The sequence below is a fragment of the Echinops telfairi genome, unplaced genomic scaffold, assembly GCF_000313985.2.
Source record: "Echinops telfairi isolate 266 unplaced genomic scaffold, ASM31398v2 ScPeMD7_7472;HRSCAF=8510, whole genome shotgun sequence".
In the NCBI taxonomy this organism is placed as follows: domain Eukaryota; kingdom Metazoa; phylum Chordata; class Mammalia; order Afrosoricida; family Tenrecidae; genus Echinops; species Echinops telfairi.
This window is the reverse complement of record NW_022111376.1, coordinates 5,391,309-5,414,749: the sequence shown is the minus strand read 5'-3', so window position 1 is coordinate 5,414,749 and position 23,441 is coordinate 5,391,309. Positions and strand designations below refer to the sequence as shown.

At 51.7% G+C, this 23,441-nt stretch overlaps 1 protein-coding gene across 3 annotated transcripts in view; it reads left to right on the top strand.

Annotated features, from left to right (window-relative positions):
• The window catches only part of MAMLD1 (mastermind like domain containing 1), a 124,982-nt gene extending 105,132 nt beyond the window's left edge, over positions 1-19,850 (top strand). For 2 of the 3 annotated variants that reach the window (XM_045285521.1, XM_004715619.2), the window contains 2 exons: positions 17,565-17,649; positions 17,940-19,850. In XM_045285521.1, coding sequence (XP_045141456.1) covers positions 17,565-17,649; positions 17,940-18,910 — 1,056 coding nt within the window. In that variant the 3' untranslated portion in view covers positions 18,911-19,850. Of the gene's footprint in view, positions 1-11,223; positions 11,468-17,564; positions 17,650-17,939 lie in introns of all 3 variants that reach the window. The other variant, XM_045285522.1, reaches the window with a different exon arrangement.
• The last annotated feature ends 3,591 nt before the right edge of the window (positions 19,851-23,441 follow it).

Genomic DNA, 23,441 nt, shown 5'->3' with positions numbered 1-23,441 from the left:
CCCCCCCCCCAAGCAGCCATCCTGGGCCTCTTCCAGACAGTAGCCTCTCTCTCTCCTGAGCAGCTACCCTCTTCCCTCCTCTACACAGTTGGTCCACAGACACTTGCTTGAAGGCAAGAGGTCACATTCCCAATCCAGCAGGGTCTGGAGAGCTGTGAGTGAACCCCACCTTTTCCCACTGGGGAAATAGGGGTCCCATGAGGCAGCAGCAGCCAGGTCCCCTGACTTCTGGTCCAGTACTCAGGTCTCACACATTCTTCAGTTTGTGGGAGATAGATGGCTTCAGATTTGAAACTAGGAGGTGAACGTATTATATTATTTACAGTTAAGCAAGATTGCTTATAATTCTGTGCCATAACATAGAACTTTCTAATTAAATCAAGCACTTCAAGTAATTTATTTAGAGGTGGCAGAGAATGCCCATGAACTCTCTAAAAGGAGAGTTCACAAATGTTAAACTTGAAGACTATGCTAAGTGTAGTGGGACCGATGGGTCTCTTTCTCATTAGTTGTTCACACATCAATAGGATGCCTGTGTTCCCTGTCATAGGGCTAGCCCTGTGTCTTCAAAGCAGACCATTGAACCACGTATTTGCTGAATTGTAAGGCCTTGATGAGGGAGCAAGGGCTTCGCAGTGGGAAACCAGACCCTTTTGTGCAGGGTACAGGCAGCATGTTTGCTAAGGGCTGCTGGACTTGGGCAGGTAGAATCATTTAGAAGGTTTGATTAAAGCCCTGTTATCCAGGAACCCTGGGAGAGTACACTTGTCAGGCTTCACCCTTTTCTAAACAACCAATTCCTGCCTGGGGTGATGAAGGAAAACGAGAGGGTGATGAGGGTAAAAAAAACTGGCAGCCCATGAAATCTACAGAAACCACGCTAAAGCTCAGACAGGTCTGAACTGAGTTATGAGCCAAGTACTTATGGGAGGAACAGGGAACAGAATGCTTCTCATGTTGTCAATGGTGACCACTCTCTGGGACAGTGCAAGGACACCACAGAGGGGTAAGGGACAAAGGTGCACTTTGAAGAGCTTGGCAGGAAGTGCTCCTTTGTGTCGGGTTGGGTCTGCCAGAGAGCAGAAGCAATATGGGCTAAGACATGTGTCATAGTTACCAAGAGCTGCCATGACAGAAAGATCACCGGTGGGTGTCTTTAAATCAGAGAAATGAATTTCCTCACAATTCAGGTAGCTCAAATTTGAGACTCGGTGTGGCTCTGGGAGGGCCCTTCCTCGCCATTAGCCCCTGGAGTTCCATGGTATTCCTCGGTGTTCCTTGACATGGGTCTTCGTCCTGTTTGTCTCTTAGGCTATTCTGCTCTAGAAGTGATAAGGTCTAGGGTCCACCAAATACTGATAATGACTTTTTATTAACATAGCGAAGGAAAACCTGGTTTCAATGGGATCACACCCACAGGTACCAGGGCCATGAATTCAACACATATTTGGGGAGGGAGCACACTTCAATTCCTAACAGCATGCAAGAAATGCACTGGGAGAAGGATATGTGAAGGTCAACGGAAGAGGGAGCAAGAGAAGGTGGGAAGAACATCAGGCAGCAATGCAGGTGGTCTGTGAAGATTGAGAGTGATGGAAAGGGAATTCAGTAAGAAGAGACTTGGAATGCAAGATCTCTCCAGGAAAGGCTCAACCATCCGAATGGCAATGTTGGAGCCACAGCTGCCCATTGAAGGAGTCATGTGCTTCACAGGAACAGGCCTACAGTTGTTTGCCCGTCATGTGTAGTCCTTAGTCCCGAATGTGGCCAAGGCCAAGTATGGTGGTAAATATAAGGGGACAGCCTCTGGAGACTATCAGTCAATGACACACCCCATAGTGAAGATGTGGGCAGTCATTGACATGACCACATCCTTCTTTTGGTAGTTATGACTGGGAGAACCATTTCCCTGAGTCTTTGGTAGACAGCAGACAACTATAGCAATAGGGGCAAGGGTGGAATTCAGCTGACTACTCTGAATCATAAGGCTAAGGTTTGCTTAGTTTGTAGCTGAGGTCATCATGAGTTGGGCAGCCTCTCCCTCTTGAGCATCTAATTTCTCCCCTTCTCCATATACATACAGTTGGTGCACAGGCCCTGGGTTTAAGGCAATAGAGACTCCTCCATCTAACAATAACCATTGAAATCCCACATAGTCATAGCACATAATCCTTTTTTATGTGTTGCTAGATTTACTTTGCTAGTATGTTATTGCAGATTTTTGTGTCTATGTTTCCTAGGAGATATTAGTAACCCTTCTCCCTTTAAGAACTAGTTTCCTCAGGTATAAAATGATGTCGTTGAATTATAAAGTCTCTTTGGTCTCTTTCAGTAGATGTGTCCGATAATTCTGTGATACCAAGACAACCAGACTGGCTCTGGGCTTGTTTTACTATTCCTCTCTCCTGGTTCCATGTCTGGTCACCTTCCTCGCCTACCTTCATCCTTGGATAATTAAGATGCTGAGTATTCCATTTTTAATGTCTTAAATAACCTTTTATCCTGGCCATACAGATACTCAAGTAGATATTCTGTCTTCCTGATGAGAACTTGGAGGGCCAGTACTAGACAACCCCAAATCCCCAAAAGAGAGTAAATTAGCACCACCCTAATCCCTAGTTCCTGCAGCTGAACACCACCCTCATCCCCCTGACCTGAGCATCTTCAGAAAGAACCTTTGATTTGTCATTAGACTCTAAAAGCTCACTGTCATTGCGTCTGTTCAAATTCATCATGACCCTATGGAACAGGGTACAACTACCCTGTGAGTTTCTGAGATATACATCTTGTGGTTTTTGAACTGCTGACCTTGTGCTTAGCAGCCCAAATCATAACCCACTACAGCAGATTTGTCACAGAAAAGATACTAATACCAAATCCTCAAAGCAACTCTTTAAAAACTGTCCTTTTTGTGTTCCACTGAGGCAGTTCGGACAGAGTAGAACTGCCCCATAGGGTTTCCAAGGCTGGGATCTTCAATGGAAGTAGATCACTAGGCTGGTGGGTTTCAACTGCCAACATTTTTGTCAGCCACCGAGAGCTTAACTATGGTGCAATCAGGGCTCCTTACTTTGAAAATAGATTTTTTTAGAGATATCTTAGGTGTACAGAGAAGTTACACAGAATGCACACAGAGTTTCTGTATGTCCTGTCCCCACAACACATGGTTTCCTATCATAACATTGTACCTATAATGATATTGTTATTTACTAAAGTTTATAGTTTACATGCAGGGTCACTCTTTGTGCTGAGCAGTTCTACAGGTTTGGACAGATGCATGCTGGCATGCGCTCACCATGCACTGCCCAGGGTCATCGAGCCAGGGAGTCCCAGGGTGATATAAATGGTTAACATGCTCGGCTGTTATCCGGAAAGTTGCAAGGTCAAATACACCCAGAGGTGCCTCAGAAGAAAGGCCTGGAGGTCTACTTCCAAAAACCCAGCCAAGGAAAACCCTGTGGAGCACAGTTCTGCTCTGACCTCCTGGGCACCCTTGATGGTGATGCACCTGTTTCTTACTTTACCCTTCACCTCCTTGATCAGAGACAACCCAGGATGCCTATTCCTGAGCCTTTGGAAGCTTCCACTTTCCCCCTGTACCCTATGATCCAGCATCTTTGGGGTTCTTTAGTCAGTTAACGGGGGTCGGGGGACTGGCATTTCAGCCTCAGAAATTATGGAGCTGTTATCTCCCTCTTGATCTCTATCCTTGCGGGATTGTGTCTTTAAAAACAAGACAAGACATTGAAACTAACTGTCCTTTTACTGGGCCTCTGGGAAGCAGTGAATTGATATTCATGTATTAAATCTGCAATCTACATCCGGAAGTCTCCAAAGGAAATCCTGCCGCTCCCTTCCTCGGTTGCCCGAATGTGGCAGGGGGTTGGAGCCACTGAGGGGATTTGGTGTGGGGGCAGGTACGCAGATGCCTGAGGGCTGTGCTCTGAACATTGGCCCTTAGGGGATTTTCATATTTGTGGTGGTCAGGAATTTGGAGTTAATTTGAGCCCAAATTCAGCTCCCAGCATTGCCATTTGCTTGGGTGTGACTTTGAGCAAGTTGCTTTACTTCTCTGAACCTTAGCTGGACTGCTAACTACAAGGTCAGTGGTTCAAACCCACCAGCTGCTCTGTGGGAGAAAGAAGAGGCTGCCCGCTCGCATGAAGATTGATATTCACTGAAACCACATATGGAGTCGCTCATAGTCAGAATTGACTTGACAGTAGGCAGTGGGATTACATGGGTTTACTAACAAGAGCCTTCCTTCAGGGTGGCTGTGAAGATTAAATGAGAGACTATCTGTACTCTGGTCAGTGCTTGGCCCGTGGCACTTGCTCACTACAGGACAATTGTTATTAACATCATCATCAGGAGACAACAGGAACTTTCTAGAAGTTGATGAAGCAACCACACAAGCCTCTCTCTAGACTGCTGAGACTCCAGCCCCAGAGAGCATAGAGGGTCTCCCCCTCCCCCTCCAGATCCCAAGGCTCCCAGGAGCAATCCTTTTGCCCACCTTGCTGCCTGAATAATTCCCAATGGCCCACCTAGCCCAGCGGACCACCCAGTCACCATATCATCAGCACTACCTGTCACACTGCCAAAAACGTCCCTTAGCCTGGAGGGCGTTCTGTCAGAGAACACAGCGTCCGTCCGGCCTAGTAGAGAGCAAGGGGCAAGCCAAGTCAGCCAGCAGTCCAGTTGCTTCCGCATTGGAGCAAATTGTGCAGGGGTGGGGTGGGGGACCAACATAAAACATGATTGTTGCAGAATTGATTTAATCATGATGGTTTAAAAAAACAAAAACCTTTCTGTGTGATTGGATTATGTTTTTATGTATTCACCTCTAAGCCAAGTAGTAGCTTACCAATTGAACTGGATCCTGTGGCAGCCATAGTTGAGGAAGCCATTTAAACTTGGATGTATTAAAACTAAATTGTGTGCGTTTCTCTAAAGCCCAGAAACCCTCAGGTCCTTCCTGGTCTTGCATAGGCTCTACCCAAACAAGCTTTTGCAAAATGCAATTCCTGAAACAAGTCGCTCAATAGGCGGGACTGGCGTTTTGTTGCTCCTGTTGGGGTATCGAGTTGATTTTGGACCATTGCTCCCAGGTGATAGCATAGACCCAACACAGCCCCTGGGTGGAATTGAACCACCAAACTTCCTGCTAGCAACCAAACACGGAAACTCTTACGCCACTGAGGCCTTCTTGGTATTCTGCAGGTTTTCTTTCTTTTAAACTTCTTATTGTGAATGACGTGAGGGTTTACAGAGAAGATCTTAGATTTATATTCAACAATTCATACATATTCTGATCAAACTTACTCAATGCAATTAATTCCTCAATGTACCATCGCTTATCCCACTTCCCCTCTGTATTCCCTGCCTCTATTTCTCCTTCTTTTCTAAATCCCCGAACTAAACGTTGCCCTTTTGATGGCAAATGGTCAATTATTGAAACACGGGGGTGAGTTCAGTTCCAGGCCTGAAGGGTGACTAAGGACCATAGTCTTGGGGGTCCCATCAGTCTCTATCCCACCAGTAAGACTCTTTTATGATTTTGATTTCTGTTCCACATTTTCCCCCACCCTGCCTAGGACCTTCTAATGCGATCCTTTCCACTTGGTAATAGTAGCCTGGCACCATCTAGTTCTTCTGGTCTCAGGGTTGTGGAGGCTGATGTTTGCATTGTTCATTAGTCCACTGGACTAATGTTTCCATGTGTCTTCTCACTTTCATCTCTGTTCTTTCCTGTGAACAGGAAGGGACCAATAGTAGCACCTTCACTGGCTGCTTATGAACTTTTTAGACCCCACTTGTTACTCACCAAAGTAAAATGTAGAGCATTTCTTTAGTGAGCCCAGCTTCCCCCTTGCCCTGCATGTATTAGAGCAGCAACTTCTCTACTTGGAGTGCTCCTCATGTTGGGATACCATTGCACAGCTGTGGGTCCTAGTGGCCCTCTAGAATATTCCTGCTGCTGGTGTGCTTGTTGCCATATATTGGGCTCAGTTGGGTGACGTAATAGAGCTAACCTCAAAGCACGGGCTTGGAAATCAGACAATACCTGGGTTCTAATCTAAGCTCAAAGGAGCCCTGGTGGTGTACATGTTGGGCTGCTAACTGCAAGGTCAGCAGTTTGAAACTACAAGTCATTCCTTGGGAGAAAGATGAAGCTCTCCTATAAAAGTTACATCTCCAGAAACCCACCGGGGCAGTTCTACTCTGTCCTTATAGGTCACTCTGAGTCAGAAATTACCCAATGGCAGTGAATTTGAAGTTTTGAATTAGTCTATTTTACCAATGGGCACAATGGACTGACTGAAGCATGCTAATGATTATGAAGATGATACAGCACCAGGAAATATTTCATTTCATTATGCATAAGTTCGATGTGAATCAGAGGCAAGTTGACAGTGACTAACAGAAATATTTGACCAAAAGGTAGAGGAGATGATAGATCAGACTACAGCTAGAGTAGCATGGTCAATTCCAGGCTCGTCCAGGTAAAATTCCTAGACGAGTGCTTGGGACATAGCAAAAGTACTAATAGATGGCGGAAGCACTGTTACGTAATACGACCCATCATGCCAGGTCCTTCTTGTGTGTTCACAACTCTGCCCCTCTCTGTGGAATGTACAGTTGTTACCCCCTTTTGAGATGAGGAATCCTGGTAATGCAGTGGTTATATGTTGGCTTGCTAACTACAAGGTCAGCAGTTCAAAACTACCAGCGGCTCCACAGGAGAGAGAGGAGGCTTTGCGCTACCATAAAGAGTGACAATCTTAGAAACCCACAGGGGCAGTTCTCCCCTGTCCTGTCAGGTTGCCAGGAGTCAGAAACTACTCAATGGCAGTGAGTTTGGATTATTGGTTTTTCAGATGAAAAATCAAAGACACAGAAAGGTTAAATAACGCCCCAACCTGGTATCCTTAGAAAGTGGCAAATCCACAATTTAAGCCCAGACTCTCTTTTGCCAGTGCCCACTTTCTTAGCCACATGGGCTTTTAGAGAGCTGTGCTTTCCAGGAGCCCTAATCAGGGGTCCTATGTAGCTAGTGCCGTCTGAAGTAACTAAACTGAAATGACACCTCCAGGTCCTCGTTGACACTCACCACGTTTCAAGGGCTCCACAAGCACACGTGACTCAAGGACCAGTGGCTAGCATATTGGGCAGTGCAGCTAGAGAACATTCTGTTCTCTGGACAACGGTGACTCCCTATCATCACAGAAAGTTCTCTTGGAGAGTGCTGCTTACCGAGCTTCTGGGATTCCACCCACCTCGAAGACTTCGGCTGGAGATGCATATCTTTTTTTGTCTGGTTAATCAGAGATGCATGATTGACTTCGATTGAAGTCCCAATACTGAGCGGAACAGGGAAAGGTGAGCAAGAAGCCAAGAAATCTTGATTTATATGCCATTTTGCCGTTGTCCCAGTGTGTTACTTAACACACACCACTATTTCCTGTCACCTCTGACATGTTGAAACATTCACCAATTTGCCTAAAGATCCAGATTCTTCTATGGTCCTGCCTTACCTCTCTGGGCTATCTGCTCACATAGTATGCCTGACATATTCATTTCCCTACTGATGTGAACAACTGGAGTTAGCTTCGGAAGTCTACCCAGCATGGAAGAACTGGACTCTCTCTACTCACCTCTCCTCCATGATTAGAAGCCACCAGAGAAAGAATAGAAGGAATTCAGAACTCATTGCCTGAACTCTCAAGTTAAGTCAAGAAACCCACCAGCTCTCAGAAGCCAGTGGAGCCACAGTATACAACCCTAACCTTGTGAAGGCCCATGCACCTCCCTCTGGATTGCCAAAGCAGAGCATATCAGGGCAAATCAAAATCAAGTCAATAATTCTTACAGTAAGAGCAGTCATCAGCTTCATGCAGAGTAGCTAATCCATAGTCATAATCTGAGCTGCTTACTCCAGAGTCCCCGTGCTTCCTTCCATGTGAGAGGACGAAGGAGCACAGAGACTTCCAAGCAAGCCCAGGTGGTGGTGGTAGGGGGTCCCTATTAGTCACTCCATCATGCAGCCTCTGAAAGCAGATTCAGGTCTGCCCCCTACTTATTGTCGTTGTTGGCTGTGTGCCTAGGGAAGCCCATCCTCAGGTCTCTGTCCTGAGAACCAGGGATAATAGCAAGGGTATGTGTGCACGTTCTGTGTCTTCTTCGCTTGCTGGCAATACCTCCTTTTCACATATAACGCATCCACGTAAATAACACATAGTATGTAGAAAACTAGCATGTGAGGGGGATGTGTGGTTTGCCAAAACCATTCGTTATTTATATACAAATAAGATCGATTGGTTCCATTGTGTGCTTAGGATCACTCTGTATCCTATTGGATTTTATAAACCCACAAGCATAGAACAACACACTTAAGTGTTTTAAGTAGAGTCTTGATTTATCATTGTTGTTTATACCCCCAAAAAAAGTTCAGTATGGTCCATGAGCACCAGATTATGATCTTCCCAGTGTCTGAGACATCATGCTGTGCTCAGGGTCAAGTCATTTGAACTTGGCAGGCATTTGCTGAGCCCTTGGCTAGTGCCAGAGGTGACTGAGAATTGGTGCAGTAGGAACGTTCCATCGGTCTGCAGTGTTGTCAGCCCTGGACCTCAAAGAGATCCAGGATACCTAGGATTTCCGGGGTGGAAACCTAGAGAATGAGCATCCCAGGCGGTGCGCGGTGGCCCGTCTAGAGAACTCGAAGTATATTGGTATGACTGGAGCTGCCATAGAGCCTGGGAACCTGGCTGCAAAGAGGCCATGAGGTCAACAGATGGAGAGAGCACCAATGGCAATGTTCAGATGTCTCCAGGCAGGGCTGAACCACAGGAGAGGTTTTCAGGAAGAGGACACCTGGGCCCTGGTGGCTCCAGTAAGCTCCCTGGGAAGGCCAAGTTCAGAGACTGAGTGGGTGTGAGCTTTGCAAAGGTGGGCACCAAGCACCTCTATCAGACTACCCTGTGGCTTCATTTTATGAAGTTTGGAATTAATGTGAGTCCAACCAGTTCTAAGAGCTAGGAATCATGCTCATCCATGATTGGTGTACTGGATTTTCTGGGCTTTCTAGTGAGCCCCCAATAGAGGAATGGACTGACCTGATGTTTTAGAACTTCTAGAAATATAAGCTTCCAAGTTAGCTTTGTTCGTTGGGAGTTAGGTCTCACACTTAAAGGATGTGTGGTTAGCAGAAGTTTTTCCTAATTAAATAAAGTGATGTTGGGGTAGGTGGAGGGAGGCGGGGGAGGGGGCTATGTATCACATTAGCTGTCAAGCACTCAGTCAGCAGAGTCAAGACTGAATTCCCTCCAGGTTATTTATGTCATCTTCAATGGGGGCTGGCACTGGTCTGAAAAGTGCCTGCCACCGTTCTGAGCTGCTGATCTAAGTGGCTCCTGGCTGTCCCCAATGGCTGCTCTGCTACAACTGCCCACACTCCGGGGCAGCCGCCACCAGGGCTGCTCTCTCTTGGTCTCATAGACCACTGAGGCCCTACAATCCGATGTGCATGCTGCCAGCACTCCTGTTTCTTGTATTTGTATCTCGAGGTGTTTAAACTCGAATGTGGCATTACATATTGTTAAAACCCGTCAAAGAGCTAAGTATCTAGGCCTAAAGGACTGTCAGTGGTCACAAGTGGCATTGCTGCTCACATTCCAGGTCACCTTGCCCGGAGAACAAGTGGGAGGGAAGGAAATGACACTGCAGGTGGCCGGGGAGCTCAGACCTGGTGGGAGCACCCGTGGAATCCACTTGGTCAGAATCACCCAGGTTACTTGTTCGACCGCTGTTTTTGCTTGTTTGCTTTGTGGTGGTGTCAGCTCTACATTTGATTCTCTTCATCTTCCCTAACCCTAACCCTAACCCTTTTTTACAATTTATTCTTCCATGTGCATCTGCACGAGCACACACATGTGCACACACTTTCAAATTGAGCATGTACCCTTTGTCATGGCACGGTTTAAAAGTTTCTGAGCCTCCACATGACAGGTTCATGCTGACATGTCACAATGACACAGTGCTTGGGAGGCCTGCCAAGCTGGGTTTGCATCTGCTCTGCTGCTAGCTAGCTAGCTGTGTGACTTTGGGCAAATTAGTTCACCGCTTTGGGCCTCTGATTCCTTATCTATAGAATATGGACAGTAACCGTATCTGAGTGTGTCCAACTGTTGATAGGGACTGGGTGAGACAAAACATTGAAAGCACTTGGGTTAGGGCCTGGCACGTAGCAAGAACTCAGTACATTCAGTAGTGACCGTTGCTTTCATTCGAAATGATGCATCCAAGTATCGGCTCGAAGACCATCCATGTTTGAGACTCGTCCACGTTAGCTGCTTAGTGAGCACCTGGCACCCTGACGGAATGGACTCTGGCTCTTTAGCGCTCTGCTAACCTCTCTTCATGCCGGGGTGCATAGTTCCCTCTTCTCTGGGACGTTTGGTGTTGGGCCCAGATGCTCTCTCGCAGCCCAGCCCTTCCGAGGCCAGCCGTCCAAGCGGGCTTCCTCATCCTCTTGGCAGGGCCATGTCAGCCACTCATTGGAGTTCCGCAGCTTTCCCTGACATGGAAATCAAGGATGAGGTTTTCTTAATTGCCTCTGGCTGGAAGAAGTGAGTCATTGGTTCCATTCTGGGTAGGACAGGTGCCCCTCACCCCCAAGTCTCAAAGCGACAAGGTCCCAGCAGGCTGAAGACCAGTGCAGGCTCGGGTTGCACCTGTCTGTGGGGGGCGTTAGTTACACTTGTCTGTTGGGGGTCTTGCACTCACCATTTGGTTTTGCAGATTCGGCAGCATGTTCACCCACACACATACCCCCCCAAGGTGGAGTTGGGGTGCTGTGGGCAGGATGGCAGGACAGCCAGTGGTCACAGTCATTGAAAACTCACCAGCCTCATTCCTCTTTGTAAACAAGGCAGTGATGGCTCAAGGCAGGGTGTTCTTAACATAAAATCCAAGTGTGGGAGTCAAGTGGGCCAAACTCCACCACCCCTCTCCCCAAACACATCTGCAAAATGTTGGTGGGTTAGGGAGGGTGAAGCACCACCATCAGGCAGGGCGTCTGTCTGGGAACAGACCATAGCTGTAAACTACGGAGCCCCTGACCCCAGGAGACTTCAGAGCCCCCCCATCCAGTTTGTGTGTAGAAACGCCACCCCAGGCCACGCCCAGGCCACTGATGGACTGTTCAATCGGTTGTTGTAGACTCATATAGACAAAGCCTGCAAGCTTGGGGAAGCCAGGTCCCCCCAGGTCAGCCTCGGCCGGCAGCCCCTGCCCTGCCAGGCGCTGGGGAATGAGCCCTACCTGCCCAGCAGTTCCTTTGCTCATGAGCTGGCCCGAGTCACCTCCTCGCACAGCACCTCAGAGGCAGCGCCCTGGGGCGGCTGGGATCCGAAGGCCTGGAGGCAGGTGCCTGCTCCACTGCTGCCTACCTGCGACGCTGCAGGTAAGTCCTTCTCCCTCTGCGCCTCGCTTTCTTCATCCGCCAACCAACCAGGGCACAGTCCCCGCTCAGCCTGCCCGCCTGCCTCACCGGAGTGTTGGGAAGAAGACAGGAGGTGACAGCTCTGAAGGAAGGCCCCTGGCAACCTCGAGTGCTTTCTCCAAGAAACCACCCAAGGCAGGCCTCAGAGAAAGGCGCAGGGATGACCCCGGTGCCACAGCTGGCGCCCTCTGCCGGCAGCCTTCCAGAATCCCATTTCTTGCCAGGCCCTGCCACAAGACCCTGAGCCCCAGAAGGGCCAGACTGTGCTTCCAAGCCTCCAACGCTGTCTAACGAGTGGGTATTTGTGAAGAGCCTTTGTGGCTATGAGGCCCTCCTGAACCTGCCTCTGGGCCTCGTCCCCAGAGACGGGACATTTTGGTGGTGTCCCCCATCCTGAGGTCCAGCAGCCCAGAAGGCAGACCAAAGGAATGCCTTCCCATCCCCGCCCCCTGAGCCTGTCCACATTATAGAAAGCATGGTGTACCCTGCCCCCCAGGAGTGCTGGGGAGAGTGAGTCTGGCAGGAGGCTTGTGCCGAGATGTGGAAGAGCCACTCCCCCGCCTGCAATGCCAACGTGCCGAGAAACCTGGAGCTGCCATCCACAGCTGGCCTTCACGCTGAAGGGGCTCCCAGGAAGCAGCCTCTAATGGGAACGCAGCTCGGCTGCACCAGCTGTGGCCTGGCGTCCTGAGTCCTGCCTCGCAGCACGATTGATTTTGTGCTCACTCGCTGGCCCTTGTTTCTCTTTTCTCTGCATTCTCTCTGGCTCTTCGGCTAACACCCAGGCTATCTGGCCCAGTACGAAGCCTGCAGAGTAACAGAAAGAGCAAAGTGGTCCAGAAGTTGCCCGCTCCTCTGGTGGCACCCTGCCTTGCCCTCAGAAACCAAAAGCCAGGTGGTCCCACCCAGCCTGGCTCCAGAATCCAGACCCTCCACCTGATCCTCATTCTTCTCAAGTCTCTTTGCTCCCTTCATGTGCTCTTGGAAGCTATTGGAGAATCAGGGATCCTGCGGGGCAGGCTCAGGGGCCCAAAGACTCCTGCAGGCCCAGCTTTTGATTCTGGAAGCACAGACTTGGATTGGGAAAGCAGAGAGGCCAATTGGAAGACCAGGGTGCCCTCTGTCCATGATGCCTTCCCAGCATTTCATCCGAACCCTTCTGGAAGGGGCCAGTCTTAGAGCATCGAGGCCAGGTTGGGTCAGAGCGGAGAGAGCATGGCAGGTCGGTGGAAAGACAGAACATGGCAAGAGCAGCAGAGGCCTGCTGATCTGGGCCTATGATTCCCCTTGTGATGGCAGGGGTGGTTGGAGTTGACTTTTTTATGTGCTCAGATGTATGTCACAAAACGTCTGCCACTTGAACCATCTGTAAATGTATAATTCTCGTGGCCTTGCTGATGGCCACCAAACTGTGCATTCCACGCTGCCTGTTCCCAAACAGAGACTCTGGGCCCCTTCCGCAAGGATTCCCTCAGCCATTTGTTTAGATGGCGCTTTATTTGTAGAGCCCTGCCCCATGCGCCCTTGAACCCCAGGGACCCAGACCCTGGCCCAGTCGGTCTGCCAGTGCCAGCCCATGCTTGAGCCCTTCAGCCGGCGTCCTTTGACCACCGCCTGCAGTGGTCTTCTCGGATAAGCTGCCCTGTCTGCCAGCACCCCGCTCCCACCCTTGGTTTCAAGCACAGTGGAGCTCCCTGAGCCCGCCATACATGCCTGTCACCTAACTGATGGTAGACTGGACTTTCCTGGTGGGTTCAGAGTCACTAAGCAAAGGCAGGCCCAAGGGTGGGTGTTCAGTAAGCCTCAATCCAGACATTTGTAAGACACTGAGGCACGGGCCCTGGGAGCTAAGACGTAAAGACGGGCCCGGGAAATCATGGATTGTTGCCTGTTGTGCATGTATAGGAAGCTCCTCCTCTATAGTGCTCCTGCCCAGTAGCCTCTGCTTGTATACTTCTGGTAATGGAGAGCTCACTCCTTCCCCAGGCATCCTCTTTCATCTTTGACCAGGTGTTCTTGTTAAAAAGAACAAGCTAGGATTGAGCTGAACTCTGCTCCCCTGCTATGCCTCCTCCTCCTCAGCACTGGTTCAGTCCTCAGGGCTCCGTGGAGCCAGGCTTTCTGCCCCCATTGCTATCGCTGCCTTCCAGAATCCAGCACTCTGCCCACCCCACACCCTACCCTTATCCCCTACCCATAGGCCTTCCTTGGGCTTTGCCTGTACCACCTGGGCAGCTTCTGCCCCAGTCATTTCAGCACTCAACCAGCCAAAGCGATCGGTGTCCTCCAGCAGGCCGACTTGGGAGCCAGGCACTTGCCCTGCTTTTGGACTGCCTCCCAAACCCAAGCCCATCCTTGGGGGTAGAGGAACAGCCTTCCCTGAAAACCGCAATGTCCCCTTCACAGTGCCCCTTTGTCACGTGATCCCCTTTCATGGGGCAGCTCCTCCTTCAACTGCGTGGTGTCCACTCAGTGGTGTCCACGGGTCAGCCAGCCAGAGTTCTGGGGCCCCAGAGCTTGCCGCCCACCTCCCGCCAGCACCTGCTCTTAGGGGCCTGTGCCCCACCTACTAGATGATCTTCCTGTGATTTCCAAGCAGAAGCCAGAAGAGTGGGTAGCACAGTGAGAAGGTGCTTTCTCTTGTGGGGTAATAAGCACAGCCCTATTGGAGCTCATTAACCTTTGGGACCTCTAGCCATGCTCTGCATGGGGGATTTGTAAGCTGGGTCCTCTCCAGTCCTAGAAAAAGCAAGTACCCTCTCCCCTCCCTGCCCCTTCTTTCTCCTCTCTGGCCTACCCTTCCTCCTTCATCCCCTTTTCCCTCTCCCTCATTCACTTCATTCTCCTCTCCTCTCCTCTCCTCTTCTCTCTCTCTCTCTCTCTCTCTCTCTCTCTCTCTATCTCTCTTCCCCTTTTCCCCTCCCCTTGTGCCTTAATTCCCTTCATTCCACCTCCCTCCCCACCCCATCTCTCGCCTCTCCTCTCTCCCCTCTCATTCCCTTCATGCTCCCTTATCCCTCCTTCTTTCTCTGTCCCTACCTCAATGCACTTTACAAAATAAGCCTGTGCACCCCGCCCCACCCCCACCACCTTCAAGTCTTCTCACCTAAGTGCATCTGACTGGAATCTACCCAGGCAGACGCTCTGCTACTGGGGCCCCTGGTGGGAATGCAGGGTCCTTGTGTGAGGATGTCTGTCTATGAGGCCTACTGATGATCTGCCTGCTGCTACCACCTCCGACAACTAACAACTGCTTTGGCCCAAGTGGCCAAATCCCGAATTAGGCCACTCTTCCTCTGCAGTGATGGCACTGGGGGTAGATGGGCCCTAGGAGCAGGTGGAGAATGAGGAGGGGAGCCCAGCCTGAGGCTGGACCATATATTGAGATGTGCTGAGCCCTGGTGGTGCTGTGGGTTGGGGGTTGAGCTATGAAGTGCAAGGTAAGCAGTTGGAAACCACTGGGGCAGTTCTCCGTCCTGTGGAGTCTCTGAGAGTTGGAATCTAGGTGATGGCAATGACTTCTTTTGGTGCTGGTAGGCTTCAGTGGGTGACGGGGATGGGGGGTGGAAGCGGGGAAGGAGAGTGCTTTGCAGTTCCTTAGGCCTCAGAGGGAAGCTGGCCCCAGAAGACCTTCCTGGGACCCATCTGTGTACGTAGCCTTTCATGAGATCAGAAGGGGAAGAGCCCGGGGCTTTGGCTAGTTCTCAGGAGACTTCCTGCTAGCCCCAGGCACAAGCTCACAGTGGTGGCCATCATGTCCACCCACCCCCTCTCCCCGCCATGACAGTGTGGCCCTAGAAAGATGAGTCACGTGAGCACTCCATCACCAGGCAGGCCCTTTCAGCCACCGTTTCCTCTTGGTCACTGAAAACATTGGTCGTTTCCTGTTTTCTCCATTTTCCTGCGATTCGAACTGTCAGTGTCAAAAGGCAACAACTGTGTGCTCAGGGCTTATCTTCAGGGCACACTGAGGCCAGACAAAGAATGGAGGCTCCGGCTACAGAACAGAGAACACCACATCCACATTATCGGGAGCCATGGCGGAGCCCAGGCCTGGCCCTGGATGGCTCAGTGGGGTCTGCAATGTGGCGGCACCCCAGAGTCACCACGGACGAGGGCTAGGGGCAATGGCACTGTCTGGATGTGAGAGTTTCTGTCATAATGCCACCGAACAGACTGTTCTTCCGTTTCAAAGGCTGTGGATTTCGTTCCTCCTGGGTGAAGCCCACACTGCTGAGAAGCGTGCGCCCCGTGTCATCTGCTGGCCTGCCCAGGCCCTCCACTTTGGGAACCCTGCCCCAGCAGCCTTGGGTGGGGCTGGCTTTCTCCCCACATCCTTCCCGTTGGACTTTGCTGCCCTTCCTTAGGCTTTCTTCCTAGCCCCCAGCAGCACCCCTTAGAACTGTGCTATCTGCTCAAATAAACTGGGCCGCCAGTGAGCACAGGAGGCTGAGTTAGCAGGCCCCATCCATGACAACTGGTCCCTAGAAGCAGCCAGCAGAAGCCCTGGGCCTGGAGGGAGGAGCTATTGTGCTGCCCTGGAACTTTGGCGAGTCCTTTAACCTGTAGGAGCCTCGGCTGTCCCATCAGGAAACTGGGACCGCCAATGGTGTTTGTGCCCTACCCTCCTGGGGCTGGAAGGAGGGTCAGGAGGAAGGAGCGAAGTAAAGGGGCCAGGCTGAGGTGGAAGGACTGCCTGTGTCTGCCCACCACAGGGAAGTGACCCTTCCACCCTGCATATCTCAGCAACCCCCAGGGCACCCCACTTCTGGATGGTGTGTCCTTGGGTGCTGCTGGAATGACTCCAAGAATGCTCGGTGCTGGGAGCACTCACGAGGGCAGCCCCCTGACCCTTGTCCAGGACCCAGGGGGCCACTGGGAAGCAGCCTTCCCCCACATTCCTACACCCCCGCGCTGGGACAGAAAGAAAACAGGATCTATGGGAACCGAAGAGCAGCCCTGGTCTCGTGAAGTCCCTGCTGGTGGTGTTTGCCCCCTCTGCCTTGGCGGGACCTGAGGCCACACCTCAGCCAGGGCCCATCCCAGCATGGGCCCTTCCTCGCTCCCATCCCACTGAGCCCAGCTGGTGTGGAAGCCCCTTTTTCAAGCCCTCCTCTTTGTGCTCCGGTGGCATCTGGAGCCACTCCAGCCAGACAGTTGCCACTGGAGTATGCTGCCTGACCCAGCTGCCGAGTCGTGGGGCACACAAGGGGACAGACGTGGAGGGAAGTATCAAGTAAGGGCCTGGGAGCCAGATCTTGCCCCCAGGTTCTTGAAGCCTTCAGGGGACTCTCCTGGGCCACTCCCTCAGCTGCCTCCCTGCAGACAGGCAGCTCCTCCCAGTTGCCCCGCTCCAGCCAGTCAGGAGGAAGAAGGGCAGTTGGCACAAGGGTTTGACTTCTCCTCTTGTGGGAGAGTGCAGCCCTGTGGCAGCGTCCATTCTTCATGTCGAACCACCAGAAACACACTTTGGCCGGTTCCCCAAGCCAGCCTCGCCTAGGCTATACACACCTGCCCTTTCGCTCAGAGGCAGCTCAGTCCATACTTGGGGGATTCAGCGCCCAGTCCCTATCCTGGTTGCAGCACTGTGGGTTTATAGTCTGGCCAAAGCAGAGTAGTGTAGGCCTGTCACCTCCCGCCCTCTACACACTCTGCTTCTGTTAATGCAACCTAATGTGACATTTGCTACCTTGGTGACCACATCTCACTGCTGACCCATCCTGAGCAGCTGGACCTCCACAGTGCCTAAATCTTTGTCCCGTGCACTCTTGCTGTGAAGCTCTGCCCCCTCCCCATCTCGCATCCTATGCTGTTGGCAGTTGGGGGGGGTTGGTTTGTTTTTTTGAGCCCAAGTGGAAACGCCTTCTTTTATTTCTACCTATGGAATTTTGCTAATTTTGCTTGGGAGGGCGGGGCCTGCATGCGTTGTGTGTGTTGATGCACTCACTCATGCTTTCTGCTCCACCAAAGCCACGTCCTGAATCCCCACGATGCGATCCCAAGGCTAATTGTGCGTGGTGCGTGTCATCTAACATGCCTTTTTTCATTTGTTGTTTAGCCAGAGAAATGGCGACCAGGTCTTACGGCAATGACCCCTGAGCAGCACAGTGCATATTTAGCCCAACAAATGAGTCAATTTCAAGGTAAGCAGGGAAGGTCAATGTGTCTGAATGGGAAGCATGTGTGGTGGGTTGGGGGCGCAGCAGTGATGCCCTTCAGGGTCAGGAGGGAAGGTTGGAATTTCTCAATGGGGTATAATAGAGAATCAGCCGGGGGTGCCACACTCGCAAGGTTCTGTTGGAACTTACAAGGTGACTAAGCTAGACTTCCTGTCTTCCATGATACGATGTCACTCACAAGTGTAGGGAGTCCGGGAACATTGGAAGGAGTCTCTGGGATGCCTTTGGAACTGACCCCACTCCTCTCTCTCTAGCTGTCCAAGAACTAGTCACCTGCAAACGCAACCAGATCAAGGCAAGCCTCGGGCCCAGCCAACCCTTGATACCGTCCAGCACCAGGCTTCTTCTTAGCGATCTGAGTCCACGAACAATCTCCACCACTGGGCCCCCAAACCAGGGCGCTGTGAACCTGACCTCACCAGCTCCCTGCCAGCAGCCAGCAATCTTCAGCTCTGGCCCCCAGTGTGCCCTGCCCCTGAGCTCTGACCAGCAGGCCCAGAGTCTGAAGGCAGCACCACCGGGAGTGCTACTGCCTAGCTTCTGTCCCCCCCAGTTCCATCACCCGAGTGCTCTCAACGATGGCCCCTGGGCTGGGGCTGTCGGGGCAGTGGCAGCTAGGACAGCAGTGGTCTCTGGGGGAGTAACTCCAAGCCAAACAGATAATAGCAATCAGCGGCCTTTTGATAGCAACTCCATCTTCGCCAAGGTGCCCATGAAAATGCCTCCAATCGCCCCAGTCTCCCCACTGCAGCAGGCAGTTGTGCCCCCCCACCAAACCGCAGGCATTGCTCTAACCAACCACCCCCTCAGCCTGCTGGGCAGCCAGAGCCTCAGGCAAAGCCCGGCACAGGGCCCTGTGCCTGAGCTGAACGCCTCCAAGTCCCTCCAGCAGGGTCTGGCCAGCTTCAATCCCACGAGTCCCATGCAGGGCATTGAGCCGCCAAGCTACGTGGTTGCTGCGGCTGCTACCGCCGCTGCCTCAGCCGTTGCTGCCAGCCAGTCAGCAGGCACAGCCAACAAAGCAGGTGCCTCCACTGAGCTGCGACCCCATGACTCTCTGCCCCAGTCTCCCCTAGATGATCTGATCTCGGCCCTGGATGGCAATGAGGTGGATTTCATAGAAGCCCTCCTGGAAGACCCTACTGATCACCCCAATGAGGACTGGGCGTCCCACTTGAGGCTGATCGATGACATTTTGGGGCAGAATGGTAGCCAGCCCACCTAGGAGGCCCAGAGAAAGCCCCAAGGTGACATCCCCCCAAGGGTGAAGTGATTACATTGTAAATTCACAGATAGCCCATTGGAGGGACTTCAGCCCATGTCCCTCAACCCCACTCACTACCTGTGACAAAACTGCAAGCTGGTGATTTTTCAAGCTACTTGTACAGAGTTGAAAATTTTGTAAATGGTTTTCCTAAGCATTCATGACAGAAGTAATTTATACTTCATTTTGTGACTTTGTAAATAAAGTGACAACACCGTTTTTGTTTCGGGAGAGTTGTGTTTCTTGTCCATCGAGTGTGTGTGTGTGTGTGTGTGTGTGTATTACACATTGTTACAAACACGAAAACTGTCTTGTGAGCTCCAGTGAGACTTTGTTGAGCCGGAAGGATGAGTCACTTTGGGTTCTAACGTGGGCAATGTATTTTTTCCATGTTTGCTAAAAATGTGATCGCCTTGTGTGATTCTTAAATCTCCTTTGCAACCCTTTCCAACTCCACTAGCTCTTCACCTGATGAGAGGAAGCTGTGGGACCCTGAGGGCCCCCCCAGGGGACATTTTCCAGGGCACTGGAAAGTGTTTTGGATTGGGAAAGCAAGCCCAGGCTGTGTCCCCTGGTCGCAAACCTGTCAATATTTGTTCTGTAAGACTGTGGAGTTTGGGGCTTTGGGGGGGTGTGGGAGGGGAGAAAAAACGTCTGTCAACATGAATAGTTGCTTTGGGCTTGTCTTTGATTGTTTCTGCAGTTACCGTCATCTATATTAAAGTGTGTGATGGAAGCCCACCGCCACTGTCCTGTAAACCTTGCGCAGTGTCCTGGCTTTGTGTAACGACATTTTCATTGCCACGTCGTGTGTTTCAGCTTTCCCTCTGAAACCTGGTGTCTGTTTCAAGCCAGCGCAATTTGTCCTTCCTTCTGTAATAAACAGCGCAGAGAAAAAGTGCCTGGGTGGTCTCTTCTGTCAAGGTTGCATTCCAGGTACCTGTCCCACAGGTCCCAGGGAGGGGAGGGGAGGAGGGTCAGACACTTGCTGAGGGCATAGATTCCCCTCATCACCCATCACCTGAATGGGGAGCGAGATTTACCCAGCTCCAGGCCACCCCTGCCTTCGGTGTCTCGATATCCATGTGTGGCCCCGGGAATTAGAAGTAATGACACAGTGCAGCTAGGGAGCTGCTCTGCTTGCTGCGCAGGGAAATGCGGTCACTAGCCTTACCAGTAAGAGCCTGGGAGTGCCCCCCTCCTGAAGTCTGTAGTCACGGGAGAGGAGGGTCTTCATCAGGCTACCTGCCTTCACACTGAACTCAGCCCTGCTCATTGGGAGTGGTAGCAATGGAGGACTCGGGCACCTTGTGTGGGGGGCAAGTGACATGGGTTCCCTACAACACCCCCCCCACACACACACACACACTCTGTGGAGTCTTGCCCCATGAAGTCCTTTGCCACCCACTCCTAGTCCACTTAGAGCCCTGCCCCCTCTGCTGCCCCATCCCTTCCCAATGCTGCCCCTCAGCCTCAAGGTGCCCCAGCAGTGCCAGGTCACAGGCAGGCCTGGCTCCCTTCAGGGACACTGGGGCACTTCAGCCCTGCTCTCCTGCCCTCCACCCTCTGCCTCTCTATAGGCCTCTGGGCTGCAGTGCCAGGCAATCCCGGGGCTAAGGCCCATCCCCCGTCTACCCCATCCCCAGCCCTGTCAGGGCCCTCCAAAGCCTTCCCCAGTGCCGCATGGGTCACAGCTGTCCTGTCCTCAGAGTGTAAATATAAAGGAATTTGGCCCGTGAGCTAGTCCCACCCTCCATTCGGAGACAGCGCCTCAACTTCCCACCGCAGCCCCCAGGGCAGCCTCCAGGCCGCTTCCTGCCCGCTTGCCCTCAGACCCAGCCTGGCGTGGCTACCCCCAGCTGCCCTTTCCCTCCACCCTGCCCCTCCCAGTGGTTTCACTATAAACCTAAAACTGCTCTAAAGACTAGTTTCTTTGGAGGGGAAAAAGAAAGATTTTTAGAGGAAATGGATTGCTGGTTTTATATTGTCTTGTTCAGATAAACATCCCTGCAGTGAGGCATGTTGCCATGACGAACCTTCTCCCCCCCCCTCCCGCCTCAGTGCCCGGGGAACATGGGTGTCAAGGACCCCACCTGAAAACTCTGCTCCCTGGCCTATCTGGGACCCACCAAAGGTGGGCCCTGTCCTCCAGCTGCCCACTCCAGCGCTCACTGCATTAGTGCCACAATCCTCTGGGTGCAGCATCTCCAAACCTCCACTGGGGGTGCCTGAAGAAGCCAGGCCCAGCGCCCTGTTTGAAATGGGGTGGGGCAGGGGGGTCGGGGTAGAACCAGAGCGGACTCAAGATAAGACACGTACACACACACACACACACACAAAAACACACACTGGTGTGTCGTAATGGGTCTTGCACATGCAGTCACAGTTTCTGTCCCGCAAACAAGAGGGATTCTACTTTTATTGTTTGTTTGAAACAGTGCTTTCATTGGCTCCAGAATTACGTGGGCCCCATTAGAGAAGGGCTTGGACCGGGCCTCCGTGAAGCTGAGATGACACCAGGCCGTGGATTTGGACACGAGGAGCCTGCTCCATTCTTTCCTTCTCCACTGGGTCGTTCTCCCTCTCTTCCCAGCCCTTCCCCACGTGGACGCTCCCCTACTGGAGGACTAGGGGCCTGGCCTTTGTAGCTTCTGCTAGTTGGTGGCCATTGAGAATGCCAAGCTTGTGGCCCCGAGCCCCATGGAGAGAAAGCTGTGTTGCCTCGGTTCTGTGGGCCACTTTCCTTTGCATTTGCTCAATCACACGGCCCCACACTCAGCCACAAATAAAGAGACGTGTGGCCCTTTCAAAGCGTCACGCAGAGCCTGGTCCTCCCTATGCACCTCCCGCCCAGAGCCCTGCCCCTCGTGAGTGACTTCTCTGGGGACAAAGGTTTGGCACACTGACCAGCCTGGCCTGTAAGCGCAGTGGGAGGATTTGGCCAGTGTAGTGTCAGGCCAAAGGCAGAGGTCCAGTTGCCCAGGGACTCATGGGACTTGGAAACAGCCTGTAGGCCAAGGAACTGCCCAGGGCAGGGTGAAGCACTCAAACCCCGGCACCACAGGCTCTGGATGCAAATCACGACTCCAACACTTCCTAACTGTAGGACCTCGGACAGGCCAGCCAATGAGACCGCTGCCTTCTAGAGGAGCCCTGGTGGCACAATGGCTAAAAGTGCTTGGCTTCTAACCAGAGAGTCAGGGGTTCAAACCCACCAGCAGCTCCTCCACAGGAAACGGATGTAAAGATTCACAGACAGCCTTGGAAACCCTGTGGGTCAGCTCTACCCTGTCCTGTGGGGTTGTTATGAGCCAGAGTCGACTTGAGGGCAATAGATTTGTTTGGGGTTTTTATGCCTCCTCTGACTAGTGTGAGGAGTAAAATGATCCATAGATTCCTTGAATGATTAAACACAAAGTCACCATCTGACCTAGCAGTTTCACTCCCAAGAAAGATGAAACGAAAATACATGTTCACACGAAAATGCATTCCCTCATTCTAAGCACCACAGTTGGCAATGGTTGAAAGATGGAAACAACTCACATGTCCGTCAACGGAGCCATGGGAAAACAGCATGGGGTACACACAAGCAGACAAACAGGCTTCAATGTGTCTCTGGAACCAGTGAGTGGCTGCAGGTAAGTCCTCTCAGTCAGACACTTAGTCTCGCTAGGATGCTTTCAACAACAACAACAACAACAACTACAAAAGTTACAATCACAGCATCCATCTGCCTGTCCCTGGAATACACACAACTCAGATTTACTGCAGCAATCGTATTATAACAAATTCAAAACCCCATTAGACCAGCTACCCCAACAACAGTAACAAACCAACTAGCAGACGACAGACAAATAAACAAAACCAGGCAAACCAAAGGCAGGAAAACAAAAACTCATAGGAACACTAAAGTCAAACTTTTGTCAATCATCCCCCTGGGGTATCAGGCGATTGCACTTCTAACGTCATCAATTTGTCCAATGAAACAGCATCTGGTCACTGTTGGGATGAGGCGTCTATGTGAGAACAGCTCCACGGTGAGCCTCAGCCCGTGAGCCCTTTCTCCGCACAGTTCCAGCTCCCATTTGCTTAAGCTCTGTTTACCCTAAGCGTGGGGGTTGGTGCCCGGGGGAAACTTCCTGGATCAATTCTTCCAAGTTCAAATCCCTACCCAACATATTCAAAACCTGTCATGTCGCTGAGAGGGGGTCATCGAGGTCCTCAATATATGGTGATTCTGGGTCCCTTTCCATTGCACACCCCCCAAACCAGAGTTTTCCCCACAAGGTCCAATGACCGCCACTTCCACAGGTCCAAGGCTGCCATTCTCTGCTTCCCATCTGAGTACCCAAGTCATCAATCCAAGCATTGAGGTACCTTTGAGGCAGGGCTTGGTTCATTCTGCCAGGCCTCTACGTTAAATCCTTCTGGTGTAGCCCCTGGGTTATGCCATGCTGCCCTCCAGGTCAGTGTCCAAGGTCATCATGGTGTT